Genomic DNA, 14,679 nt, shown 5'->3' with positions numbered 1-14,679 from the left:
TAGCTGCCTTTGCAGGCTTTCTTCAGCCTAGCAAGTTTTCCTTTTTGTGTTTCGATTAACCTGTTCTATTTGGTTATAGACTGGTCCTACCCATGTAATGGTTGATAACTGTATATTACAGTAATGAGAATAATTGCGAACGCACTGTAGATAATTTGAGGGGCTCATGCATGCAGTAAAGTATTTAGGAGCTGCCAGTGTTCATTAATAGGGAAGGGAGTAGTCCAGAGGTAAACTGGTTCTCATCCAGAAGTCTACGTTCCTTTTGAATATGGACAAGGATGAACTCTTGTTTGGCAGCAGCAGTATGCTCTGTGAGATGTACATGTCCCTCCAAACTGTTTGACATTGCAGAAGAGGTTTAGATCCCTAGACCAAGTATTTCTGTTGCCATTTGACTGCTGATGTGCAGTAAATCCTCAGTGTTCGGTTGGAGGATACCTTGTATGCTAGACGCAGGTCACTTCTTAGCAGTCTAGGATACAGAGTATAGGGACAGTATTGCATTTAGTATGACAACATGAAAATAGACAGAGGAGCTCTCAGATTATGTAGCCCAGGCCGGTATGACCCTGACCCTGAGCAGTATCCTACCCTCACCAAGATTGATGCCACAATACAGAGACAATCAGACCAATTAATCACACTCGCAGCAAACTGACGTTAGGCTAATAGAATCCATTTCATTGCACCATGTCACAGCTCTGCCAGTCAGTGAAATCACTATGTAAATAGTGGAGTAGATGGCAGTGTCACACTGTGTGTAATGTCTAAACCTCTAATGGGAAATTTTCTAGGTTTGTCCAACTTTCATCTTAATTACCAGTCTTGGAGGAAGTGTGGTGCACATATTGCTGGCCACCAGAGGCATTTACTTTCATTTCTAGTGGCATAACCATATCAAATTTTTCCAGTATTAATGAGATGAAATGTAATCTATTTACATGCACAATAATTGTACAAAAGAACTTGGCATTTTAGACAAAAATGCCAGCATCTGCTTGTTCAAATCTTATTATGGATCAAACAGACTTCCCCACAAATAACATCCCTCCATCCTCAACCCCTTTTCCCCATTTTGCACATGTGGTCGGGGGTCACTATCTTCTTGAGCCAAGGTTTACACCGTCGAGTGGCTAGCCCTGCCACAGTAGTTTGTTTGTATCTCTCACTCTCACTCACTCACATCTACAGCCAATTTTGAGTGTCCAATTCACCAATGGCATGCATGTCTTTGGAATACGGGAGGAAACTGGAGCACCTGGAGACCACTGTTTAAGAGAAAATGAACACAGTCGGCTGACTCCTAACTGCCCCCACATTGACAGCAGTTTTCTACATTATTTATTTGTTTTTATATGCTAATGCCCCTCTAGATTGAATTTAATCTTTTGGTAAAAATTCACCTGAGGTGCCTTTTGAAATACGGTAGCATTTTCAGCTTCAGTTAAGCAGCATGATATGTAGGGTAAAATGACACGTGACACTGAAATCGGAGTGATATTTAGGGTAAAATGACACGTGACACTGAAATCGGAGTGATATGTAGGGGAAAATGACACGTGACACTGAAATCGGAGTACAGAGAACTTGTCAGTGCAGTTATACTCAGTTTGTTTTGAAAGGTACATGTTTGACATGGTCATCCAGCTCTTGCCTGTTTACCCATCAGAATTTGGCCACATATTAAAAGGGACCATAGTAATTGATGAAAGTTTCTGTTTAGTTACTACTTTAGTGGTGTCCCTCTGTTTTTTTTTCTTTTGCATTGCTCCTTGTTACCTCTGTTTTGATGTACATCTGTTTTATCAGTTAACTGCTGCAGTAAATGTGCAGTTAATAGTAATAAACTTGCACTAATGAGTAATGGTACCATTTATAATTTTTTTTTCCATTTTCCAGGTTCTCTTGTTGGCAATGCAATGTTTTATTTGCAGCAGTTGGCAGGTAGGAATCCTAGTTATGTTGCACAAATCCATTTCAAGTCTGGTAGTTTGTCCTGGGAGCCAGAAGCATTGCACACGCTGTATTACTACATGCAGGGTCCGCATTCGGAGTGGGAGAGCCCCTACCTGGAACCACCCAGAATCAAGCTTTATACTGAAAGGTATGTCTCATCTCCATGATATATTTTTACATATGGTAAAACTGTATCAGCTGGCAGAACCATGTGAAAATTGTATGTGATATCACCATCTGCTGTTTGATATATTGTACAACTAGGAAAGTACTACTTCTGATGAATTTGCTAGTCATTCCTATCAATTGATAGAAATGTTGCACTGCTGGGACAGAGATTGAAAAAAAGCATAATAAGCAGTCACTGTTGTGGTGTAATAAAAGATGACCGGACAGCATTTAGCAGTATACCTAGTGACCTAGTGTTTCTGTATATTGTGTTTGATACGAGTCTGGCTGAATAGTATATAACATTAAGACTATAAACGGCTAACGTGCCTTTTTTTACAGTTGTGAGGTTTGATTCCCTTTTATGTCCATTTGAATGCTGTGTCCGGATGAGCAAGTCACTTAGCTGACAGTACTCCAGGTTGTCCCTGAAGAGATCCCTTTGTCCCTAGTATGATCACATGGATAACGATAATATGCACATTGACGACATTATCTGAAATGTTTTCACCAGCGTCTTGTTGTGATTTTTCTCATTCAAGTCCTTGTTTCTCACTTTTTTATTCAAATAAATCTCTTCCAGAAAGTGCCCTCTACAGCCATAATGTGCTCCACACTTGATTCCTTTGCAGAAAGTTGTGCTTCCTTTCTAATGTGTTAACGCATCATGTTGGGATGGGCCACAACAATTAGTCAACAAGAGGAAGGAAGACGCACACAGGTTCATAGAACATTACTAGGCTAATGGCTCAAAAGCCCTTACAAGCCTGGCCATATTTATCTTGAGTTACTCCAATTGTCCATGGTTAGGTGAGTGAAGTTCATACAAGTAAGAGTCTGTAATTAATACCGGCTGTCTCTGTTCATGAGGGACATGGATGCCACCCCAGGAGTCTATTTGCAGTCACCCATCCATTAATCTAGGTTGTGTTTGGAGACTGTCAGGGAGGGGCTCTGTTTCATGTGAATTGGAAGAAGTTGCAGTCTCTGGCAGATGTTTCTGTTTCTCCAGCATGAGTTTTCATATCGGAGGCTAGGTTAAGATCTCTGGAGCTAGTAACCCTCGTGCAGTTTGATTTAAGAATGTGTACCATTTCCATCAGGGCTGGGTGAGAGACTGCCCTGTAAATGAGGCACATGTTGTCCCTTAGCAGTCTGTAGAAGACAGTTCAGTGACCGGGCTTTGTCTTTCTGCATAAGACTTTGTGTACCTGTGTTTTTTTGGTGAAAAACCTCTGTGTGGTATCCAGCTGTTGCAGGTGTCTGAGGTACATGCAAAAGAAAGCATTATACTCAATTACTGATATGAGGGCAGAGTATAATGGAATTATAACATCCTTAAATCTAGATGCAATGTCTTTAGTTACAAGATGTGCCGCATAGAAGGATTTCCTTACCACTGTGGATATGTCGTGGTCGAAGTTCAGATTACTGTTAACCTGAGTACCCAGATCATGTACCACTGGGTCTATGCTTAAAGGGATACTGTCTATAATGTAGTTAGCAGAGATGTTGGCTTTCCCAAAGGGAATAACGGTGCATTTTTTTACATTTGTTTTTAATCTGTGGTTTTGTCACCAATCATTTGTCTGCATTAACCCTTTCTGCAATAGATTAACATTGTTGGACTCTATTGCATCCAATTCGCAGTTTTCAATGAAATTGGTCCGTCACGGGCCATCCACGCTTGCCTGGACATCCAAGAAATTCCAAACAGTAAAGGACCCAGCACAGAACCCTGTGGTACACTGGTAACTGGTCTTTTGCTGGAGGTGAGCCAATTGTCTACCCATTTGGTGACATAGGGGTTATTCCCAGTTGGGAGAGTTTCTCTATCCCTAAGTAGGAGATTCTGTCAAATACCTTGGCTAGGTCAAGGTAGGTGTTATGCACTCTCTCTCTCATCCAGGGCCTTGGTGACTTTTTCAAAGTTAACCAGGTTTAACAGGCATGATCTAATCCAAAGTGAGTTGGATCCAGAGTTTGGAGATTACCTTTGTCCTTGTTGATAAGGTCCATAATTCTTTCCATGGCCTTGCAGATGAAGCTAGTCGAGCTTATGGATCTATAATTCCCTGAGTCGGTTGGTCTTCCTTTGTGCAGAGGTATTACTGTTGCTCTCCTCCATTCCACTGGAACATAGCCAGTTTGCAAGCTGTGGTTAAACGGGGATCCAAGTGGGTCTGCTAGGTCATATTTTAAGTTGAGAGGCAGACTAAGATATTGTCTGGTCCTAATGATGCTGTGATGTTCGTGTTTCACTGTTGCAGTCATTACATTTGGGTAATCCTGCTGGCAGGTTGCCCTCAGTCGGCCTAAATTCCAAAGTCTTGGGTCCTGCGTCTGTTGCTGTCATCCCTTCCCTGACGTCAGGGGTATAAAAGATGCGGCCAACGCCATTTTCTTTAGTCTTTCTTGCTGCGCGATGCCCGAAGCAGAAGCAGTTCGCAAGTGCCGGTTGGCAGACTCCTGAGATTTTCATGTTAGAGTTTCAGATCCGAAGCTTTCAATAAAGCCAAGTACCCCTTTGAAGAGTCAGAAAAAGTTAATTGTATTTCTTGTGTGAAGCAAATACCTCATAAGGATTTTCATTCTTACTGTATTCCCTGCGTAGGCCCTGATCACAACGTTTCTGGTGGTCGATTTGTGCTAGATTTAACCAGCGCACTATTAAGCATCTGTATGATTTTGCTTACTGTTTTGGACGCCGGTTTAATTATCCAGAAATGTCGTCAGATAGCCGTCCGACTACCAGAGTTCACAAGAAATGCAAAGAAAAGGAAAGAGACAACTGAGGCCCAAAACCGACGACGAAGCTTCTCCTAAGCTAGTCGCCGGTTCGCCGGTCCTCCAGTGAGGCGCTTTCGCAGCCCCTGACGCCTGCTACTTTAGAGTCTCAGGCCGCTACCGACTCCCACATGGAGTCGGCCATGCTGATGGAAACTCAAGGTATTGGAGCCTCAGATATTATCCCTTCAGATGGGTCTGGAGCCGCTGAGCAGGCACCGGCTTCTGAGGGTGTATTCAGACCTAAACATCTTTACATCAAACCGACTTCAGCTTCACAGGCAAAGACTAAAGCACCTTCCAAAGCAAAGAAACAAACTCAAGAGCCATGTGGTCAGGCCTCTATGCCCAAAAAACAGATGCTCAAAATGGTTGAAGACTTGATTTACCTTGATCAGGGGTTCCCATCCCCCCCTCCTGGTAAGAGGCCTAGGCAAGAGACGGACTATGAATCTTCAGATCAGGTTTCCATTTCTTCTGATTCCTCTTCTGATCAGGAATATTCTCCCCCCCCCCCCCCCCCCCCATGAGGATTCTGATGCTGAAGAATCTATACCTTCAGCTTCTCCTCCAGAGGACTCTTCTTTTGGGGAAAATTTGCATACCATGAGGGAGCATTTCCACTGGGAGAACCAAAATTTTTCAGAATCTAAAAAGAGGCTCAGGGATTTCCTTTTACTATCTCAACACAAGCCACTAGCCATCCCACCTGTGTTAGACATTGTAGATGATGTGTTTTCGGAGTCTAGTCTTACCCCTGACTCCTTACCTCCAGCTCCTGTTAAGCCTGACAGATATTACAGGGTTCCTGACTCTCATAAATTCCTTTTTAAAAACCCTGCTGCAGACCCAGAAACTATTTCTCAGGGTCCCAAAGGAGTTAAGGCTTTTTCTGCAAAAAACCCTACCCCCTCTGACAGAGATTCTAGGGCACTGGATAGATGGGGAAAAAAGGTTTACACATCTGCTACCTTGGCTATAAGGGCCTTAAACTGTCAGTTTCATATGCTCAAATGTCAACAACATGTCATGGCATTGCTTAAACAGAAAATGTTGTTAAACTCTGAATGTGCAGAAAACAAGGAAATGCAGGATTTATTGCATGCAGCTGAATAAGTTGGAAAGCATACTTTGCAATGTAGGCTTGATTCTTTAGAGGCCTCCTGCAAGGCCGCAGTTACAGGTTCTGTAATTAGGAGGCATGCTTGGTTAAAGGAACAAAATCTGCCTGATCATGTTAGTTAAATTATTAGATGCACCTTTACAGCATGATGCTTTGTTTGGTGTTAAGGCAGAAGAGGTGTTCAAGAAAATGGAGGACAAAGCTAAATCTATGCAAACGGTCAAATATTTTTTACAAGTACAGCCACCTAGATTTAATAGACACTGGCCAACAAAGAATTGGTCCTTTCCTGTGTCAGACAGACCTGGGGCAGATCCAGACGCCCTAGAGGCAGATCCCAGGCGCAAGGTTCATACCGCTCAAAGCAATGGGGGACTTCTACCTCCAAAGTTAGAAAAGACCAATCACAACCATACAGGAAACAGCCCCAATGACTTCCCCCTGCCTGCACCAAGCACTTATCTCCTGGCAGCACCCTTGGGGGGAAAATTTTATTTCACAAAATTGGCACATTATAACCCAGGACAAATGGGTCCTAAACATCGTGTCACAAGGCTACAAGTTCCATTTCCATACCCTGCCAAAGGCAAACGGCTGGCCAGATCTGCTAAAAAATCAATGGGCAGAGGCACAAAAACAAGTTACATCCTTCATGGACATGGGGGCCATTCAACAAGTACCAGAACAAGAGCAGAGACAAGGATTTTACTCGACTGTTCTTGGTACCCAGAAAGGACAAAGCCTGGAGGCCAATACTGGACCTATCTATTTTAAACACATTCCTTGATATACCAAAATTCAAGATGTTGACTTTGCAGCAGCTTCTGCCCATGCTGGGCAAGAACGCTTGGCTTGTGACTTTAGACCTAAGAGAGGCATACCTGCATGTCCCAGTCAGACACGTATGCAGAAGATACCCAAGATTCAAGGCTGGCTCAATGCATTACCAATTCTCTACACTGCCCTTTGGCTTATCTACTGTGCCAAGGGTCTTTACAAAGTGCCTGGCACCAGTAATTGCATTCTGCAGACAGAGGAATACAAATATATCCTTAGTTGGACAACTGTCTAATTCAAGCAGAGAACAAGGACATTCTTCTATAGCATCTGGCGTTTGTGAAAAGACTTCTAACATGCCTAGGGTACACAAGTCAATGAAAAGAAATCAAAACTAGTACCCTCTTGAGATAATATTCCTGGGTGCAAGCTTAAATACAACTGCCCAGATGGCTTATCTCACACCAGACAAACAAAAAGGCAAATGACTACCCATTTCAAAATGTTGGCAACAAAGGCGCAGTTATCTGCAAGAAAAATTCTGCAGGCTTTGGGCTTCATGGCATCCTGCATCCTACTAATTCCATGTGCAAGACTGCATATGAGGAAACTCCAATGGTACCTAAAAAGTGTTTGGACTCAACATTGCCACAGCCTGGAAACTATGATTACTCTCATTCCTTGCCTGCAACAGGAGTTTCGATGGTGGGCAAAGGCTTGTCACCAAAACCAGGGACAGCCATTCACATTACCCCCAGCCAGGCAGACACTAACAATGGATGCCATCAGATTATGCCTGGGGGGGGGCCCACATGGCAGGAAGATGCATTCAGGGCACATGGACCTCAAACCAAATGCATCTACATATCAATCAAAAAGAGATGCTAGCAGTTCAAAATGCCCTGACGCCTTCAAGGACCTACTTCATCCAGGACAACTACTGATAAAGACAGACAACACCACGGTCATGTGGTATATAAACAAGCAGGGGGGGGCACATATTCTTACCCCCTTTGCAGACTAGCCATGAATTTGTGGGACACATCATTGACTTACCAAGTACATTTACAGGCACAATTCCTGCCAGGAAGGAAAAATACTTTGGCCAACGAACTAAGCAGAAACCTCATGGATCCCCACGAGTGTCACCTGGACCCACAAGTCTTCAGCATGATAACAACAAAATGGGGATGCCTGGACATAGATCTATTTGCCTCCCCTCACAACTACCAACTAAAAAGATTCTGCACAAGGAATTATCACAGACAAGCATGGAAAGTGGACGTCCTATCAGTATATGCATTTTCCCCTCTGTCTCTCCTCCCCAAGGTACTCCTAAAGGTCAGACAGGAGAAGCCAAGGATGATACTGATTGCCCCAGACTGGCCCTGCCAGTACTGGTATCCAATACTAAGGAGCTTGTCTCAAAGCCCAGCTTGGACCTTACCTCAAATACCTCTGCTACTGTCCCAGCAAAACAGTCGGATCCTACACAGCCAACTCAGAACTTTAAACCTGACAGCATGACGAATGATGTAGTAAAGCTGTGATGGATAGCATTTTGGAAGCCAGAAGGCCTAGTACTAGAAAATCTTATGCTGGAAAATGGAAGAGATTCTGTGCTTGGACCCAGGCACAAGGAACTGATACAGCTGTGCCAAATATCCCTCAGAGTTTGCAATACTTAACTGAGATGCTGGACAAAGGCCTATCTTTTTCATCTATTAAAATTCATGCCTCTGCCATTTCGGCTCATTACAGTGTAGAGCCACCAATCCTTTTCTCATCCCTTATTAAAGCAGTACCTCAGAGGAGCCAAAAATTTAAGACCTCCAAGGAGATCACTACTGCCTGCATGGGACCTCAACTAGGTCTTGGAAGAACTCACCCTGCTCCTTTTGAGCCAGCGGCTACTGCTGATATAAAGTTTTTTATCTTGGAAAACAGCTCTGCTTCTAGCAATAACTTCTGCAAGACTAGTTTCAGAGCTACAGGCACTCATGGCTGTAGAATCTTTTATCATTTTTCATCCAGGCAGGGTCTCTCTGAAGACAAACCCAACATTTATGCCTAAGGTGGTGTCCATTGTATCTCTCATCCAAACTATTCACCTGACAACCTTTTACCCAAATCCACAGAACAAGGAGGAGAGAATTCTGCATTCTTTGGACGTACACAGACAGCTTAGATTCTACTTGGACAGAACCACAGTTTTCAGAAAGAGCAATTACTAGTGGCATATGCTGCAGCATCACAAGGAAAGGCTATCTCAAAGCAGACTATTTCAAAGTGGATAGGCCACTGCATTCGTTTCTGCTACTTACACCATGACAAGCCAGTGCCTAAGGGCATTAGGCCACAGTCAGCCAGAGCTGCAGCCACTTCAGCAGCCTTTCTCAGGGTTGTACCTACCAAGGACATTTTAGAGACTGCTACTTGGAGTTCAGTGCATACCTTTACAAAGCATTATCAACTTTCTACTCTAAATCCAGGGCAGGCTTTGTCACTGCAGTTCTGTAGGGCCTCATAGCTGCTCCTAATGCTGTTTGGAATTCAGGCCGGCTGAGGGCACCCTGCCAGCAGGCTTACCCAAATGTAATGACTGCAACAGTGAATACACTTTCTTAACATCTACATTTATGGTAAGTGTACACAACTGTACTTTTCTGGACTTGTAGGATGCCAAGATGCCATGTTTCTGGACTTGGGTGCCAAGATGACCTGCTGTCTTGAGCTAATAGGCTGAAGAACGGTGGCAGGTGTACTTTGGGGGATGACTGGAGGGGACAGGGGGGTGAAGTCTACTTCAAATCTGTCAGCTAGCACGTTGGCTGTTACCTCCAGTTGAATACGAGTGGTGCCATCCACAACCAATTCAGAGCATAGGTGGGTATTCCTTTAGATTTCAGACAGTTAAAGAATGTCTTGTGATTATCCTTGGCTAGAGAGGCTATTTTTAGTTTGTAATTAGCTTTGCAGTATCTCTAATTTGTTTGATTTAAGCTAGAAAGAGATTTCGACCTCTGCTGAGCCAGTTCCCTCTTGTTCTTGGGCATTAGTTTATTTCTCTTGTTGCGTAGTCTGTTTATACTAGGGGGCCATCAAGGTGGCTTGTTTTTTTGGCAAGATCTAGTTTTATTCTGGTCAGGTACTACCGATTCAAAGTAACTGCTTAAGTGGTTATACAGGGCATTGGTGTACACTATTGCATAGAAGTCCATGTTGTCTGTGCTCAAGTGGGCTTCGAAACTTATATGATTGCTTAGTAGGAGGTAATTTGTATTGGAAATATTCTTAAGCATTTTTGGACCTGATGGGATATCTGGCCTTATAATTACAATGAAAGAGACTGATTTATTTACCTGGGGGACATCACATGGAAGTGGGGGTGCAGTGCTACCTCATGTTAGTGATTTACTATGTCCAAGGCATTTGAGCCCCTTATGGGAATGCTAACTAGTACTAAGAGAGGCTTTTCAGGACTTGGCTAGTCCTGTGTGTATTTTCATTGTTTTTCATTTTGCATGCGAGCTAAATGTTGCTAACTAATCTACTCTTCAAGCCTCCAAGTGACAGTGTTCTTGGGTACAAAGAAGTGTTACCTGCTTCTATTACATGGATACACAAGTACAGCATATGCAACTCAAAAGTGTATACACCTCAATGCTGCTGATTTTTTTTTCTTAGTGCCGCCAAATTTATTTATTTATATTTATTTATTTATTTATTTAACATTCGTTAACCGGGAAAGTCCGACTTGGAACGAAGCCAATTTTCAGTGGAGGCCCGGGGAGAAACGCTCTAGACACGTCTTTGTAATCATTTCATTACAATCATTTCTCTAGCTGTCGAATAATTTCGAATCATTTCTCTAGCTGTCCATGATTTTTGGAGAACATCCCATTGCAGGTATCGCTTCGTATTTTTGTCTGATCTGTCCCTTGAAAGCTTTTAATTTTCTGGTAAATGACCAAGGATTACAATGACTTTATAATGGACATTAGAGTTTTATACTTATTGTCCTGAAAATGCATGTTATTGCAAAACCTGTTTTTCTGTTACCAAATTGATACACTGCAATATCCTGTGTACAAAATTGCTATGATAGCTTACTCACTCATTTAAAAAAAAAAAAAGGCAGGAAATGTAGGACTGACCTGACTTTGCATTATCAAAGTGCTAAGTATGATGTGAAAACAGGAAGTATTAAGTATGCATTGTCTGAATTTGCAAGCGAGACATAGTAAATAAAGAAATAGCTTAATAAAATAAAGCTATCTAATCACCTTAGAAAGGAAACAGCCTGCAGGTAAGCACAAAAAAGAATTGCTTATCGTCAAGCAATGAATAAATAGAATAATAAAAATGTTATGCATATCTTCATTTGTTTTTACACAAGGACTGCCCCTTCCACATATAATTGGCTTTTAAATTGACTCAAAATATGTTCAGCATTTTATTAGCCCCTTACACTTGCACAGTATGCTGTATGACCCTTCTTTAGATGAGAAATGCATCTCATTTTAAGAAATTTGTTTACATTTTTTATTAAATTTACTTACTGATTTTTGAGTGATATGCTTTTTGTTTTTAATTGAAATCCTTCCTTGACTGACTTGAGCAAATTTTAGAAGAATTCCTAGAAGAAAATGTTTTTATTACAAAAGAACCAATTTTTTTTTTTCTTGGTATGACGTGAATGAAACTGTTGGGAATTGGGCCAGTATCTTCAGATTTGCAGAGCCATGCCTTTTAAGAATATACTAAGTTGTACTATTGCCAAAAACTGGCACAAGTTTGAAATGTTTGATTTGATGGCATGTGAGCACAGTGTAAAATAAGAGCTGGCACAAAATGGGGAAGTTTATCCGTAATGCTTGTCCACATTTCAGCTAAGTGGGCAGTTGTCCTAACTGTTAAGAGGCTTGATCAGCACTGTAGAAGAGTTGCTGTTGTCCTCCACAGGGAACAGTCTTTGTGCTCATTTAAGCAGCTGAACTCTCATTTGCTTAAATGCCATCCCTGCAGTCAGTGATGTGATTTGTGTTGGGTACGAGTACTGAATGTTCCTTACAACTTCAGAGCTGTAAGCAGCGTTGATAGTCAGTTAAGTAGTGCGATTGAGACTGCAGCTGCTTGAATGTATTTTCAGGGAGGGGGAGATGCTAACCAAGCTATCGCTCTAATAGGTGCATTACAAAAGGAGCAGAGTTGCACCAAGCGCAGTGCAGTGCTGTTTAGCTTCTACAGCTTTATTGTATTTCTTCATCATAGCCTTTATAATTTAATATCATTTTGGCTTAAAGTCCACGTCTTGTATCTTGGACGTCACATGATAAAGCTGGCAGGAAGTTGCCATGAGATACTGCATACAAGGTCTGAAGGTCTGAGTCAACATGTTTATGCTTGCTTGCGTGCGTGCATGGGGGGGGGGGGTACACATTTAGTGTAAGCATCTGTGTCTCAGCAGCTAATGCTGTGAAATTTGCAATGCTTTCTTGGTGCTTCTTTCTGATGGTTTGTGTTTGCTAATTGACCAAATTAATCTCTCTACAGGCCCCATACTGTGCAGCCCACTCTTGCCGAGTGGATCCGTGTGTGTGTTGCCCATGCTGAGTACAGACACAGCCTAAGTGTGGACAGTAATGATGTACTGCAGGCAGCCCGACTCATGTTGCCTGGTGTGGACTGCTCTTTGAGGCATCTCAGGTAAGATGATAGATATCCTGCAGCATACCACTGTCCATCCTTAAAATGTAAAGATCAGTCAACTGAGCATGTCTTCTGCAGGAAGTTCAGGATGGCAGTTTATTACTTGTAAAAAAAAAATATAGTTTCACTGTATGTTTAGAATTGTAGCGGTGTACCATCATATGTCACTTCACAGCATACATAAACAGATGCTCATCTGTGCATGGCAGTATTCATGCAATAAGAGCCATATTGTACCAGTGCTAACAACTGATGTGATGTAATATACTGGGGTAGGAAAGACTGTTCTGCTGCATTACACAGCCCATTCTGGTTTCACTTTTCCAGTACCAGATTTCTGTCAGAGTTGCAGCTGCTTTGTTGTGCAGTGGTTCCCTGAGAATGGACAGGTCTGTTCTAATTAGCAGTAGCCAAGCTGTAGCCTCCTGTGATATTTCATAGTGAAATGTGACTGGGATTCTGATATTTCACATCAAAGTATGTGCGTTTGTATCTCTACTAAGCTTGACTGCTACAACACAGGGGATGTTAACAATTCAGGTACGGTCTGTAAATGGAGGCTTCTTTGCAGCTAAGCAATGGCTTGGCTTACGGTAACCATGTTTAGCTCTGTGAGCCATTACCTTCAGCAGCCTTATGTGGCAGTGATACTGAGACCATCCATTAATGAACAGAATGGTGTACAGCCTGGGTGAGCATCTCAATTTTTATGGAAAAAAGACACAAAGTAGGGACTGCCCTGTGGCCCACAGTTTGTGGGGGACTGCCCCACGGCCCACTGTTCATATATGTGGAATAAGGGCATAGAACTTTTAACAGCATGCCATAAAGCTCAGTGTTTTTTTTTTTTTTCCTTTAGTTGCTGCCTGTTTGGGCTTGGGGGGGTTGGGTGTAAATGGCTTGTGCTCAGCTGCAGGATGCTTATGGTAAATGTCAACCCCTTGGCTAATTGGTTCTCTGAATTCTTCCTTCATAGTCATGCTTTATACATATATCTCTAAATGTGCAGGTAGCTCGGGTATATCACAAGCTGACCCTTCTGTAAACTCCCAGAATCACACGTAGCTGCCAGATGCCATTTCAGTGTTTTTTGAGTTTTTCCTTATGATCATTAGTCTGTTTAGGTTCTTAAAGCAACCGCAAACTCTCGGCACAGGTCATTTCTAAGTGATGCCTAGTAGAAAGTCACTTCATGCTGCCATTTTCGTAACGGACATGGTTTGTGTCTGATTCCTAAAAGTCAGTGGTAGTATAACGTGTGCTGATAAGTCTTTAGGGGTTTGCAAACTATTCAATCATACTAATACTCTCTCTGCAAAGTATTCATACTAACACCCTCCCAAGAGATATGCGACCAAAAATGACATTTGCACATTAGTTTGCAGACAGCTGGTTTAGTTCAAACATGGGTTTATTGCTCCTGCTGTTTTTTTTTTTTTTTTTTTTTTTTCTTAGTTGAGGGGGAGGCAGACTTGGTCTTGGTGCTAGAATAATTCTCAGCCTTTCAGTGCTACCTTATGTAACCCCAGGGGAATTTTAAGAGTAAGCAAACATTTGTTTGAACATGGAGATGAGGGATAGGATTGTAATTGTGAAGACTTTCTTCTGTCCTGGAGGGTTCCTACTACCATTCCTAAAGTACAGTTTTCCAAAGCTTCATTTTGGAAATGCAAGACTTGATATTGCATGTCCTGATACTTTGAAAATTTGATTGTGCTAATGAGCAGTGATTACAAAACTTGTGTTTTAAATGCTACCACCCTCCTGTGGTGGTCTCCACCTCAAACACTACAGCTACTTTTGTCAACTCCAAGACTTGCTCCGTACTTCATAGTAAGGAGAATACTTATAGGTACCCCGCAGTCTTTGTGATATTACCCTGCATTTGCATTTATAGTCTCGCTGTTCAGAGGATTGTAGTTGTGGTTGAAATTTTCAGTGGGCAGCAGTTTTCCTGGCATACCGCTTGCTGCAGTGTGTTTAGGATTGGAGAGTGTTTGGCACACAGCTTGTAGTATATTAGGAGGAGAAAAGAATTCGGCACAAAACGTGCTTATTACAATGATAAAGATGATATGGCACGCTGCATGCAATATATTGGGAGGGTAAGAGAGAACTGACAATATTCTGTTGTAATAAGAATTTGTACCCAT

At 42.3% G+C, this 14,679-nt stretch overlaps 1 protein-coding gene across 2 annotated transcripts in view; it reads left to right on the top strand.

Moving 5' to 3' along the window:
* The window catches only part of LOC122806315 (ankyrin repeat and BTB/POZ domain-containing protein BTBD11-like), a 164,067-nt gene that overhangs the window by 52,535 nt on the left and 96,853 nt on the right, over positions 1-14,679 (top strand). For both annotated transcript variants that reach the window (XM_044076631.1, XM_044076632.1), the window contains exons 4-5: positions 1,903-2,107; positions 12,371-12,523. In XM_044076631.1, coding sequence (XP_043932566.1) covers positions 1,903-2,107; positions 12,371-12,523 — 358 coding nt within the window. The remainder of the gene's footprint in view (positions 1-1,902; positions 2,108-12,370; positions 12,524-14,679) is intronic.

This window comes from Protopterus annectens, chromosome 7.part0, assembly GCF_019279795.1.
Source record: "Protopterus annectens isolate FY-2018-M chromosome 7.part0, PAN1.0, whole genome shotgun sequence".
Classification (NCBI taxonomy): Eukaryota; Metazoa; Chordata; order Ceratodontiformes; family Protopteridae; genus Protopterus; species Protopterus annectens.
The sequence above is the reverse complement of the archived record's forward strand: the minus strand, read 5'-3'. Positions and strand labels throughout refer to the sequence as shown.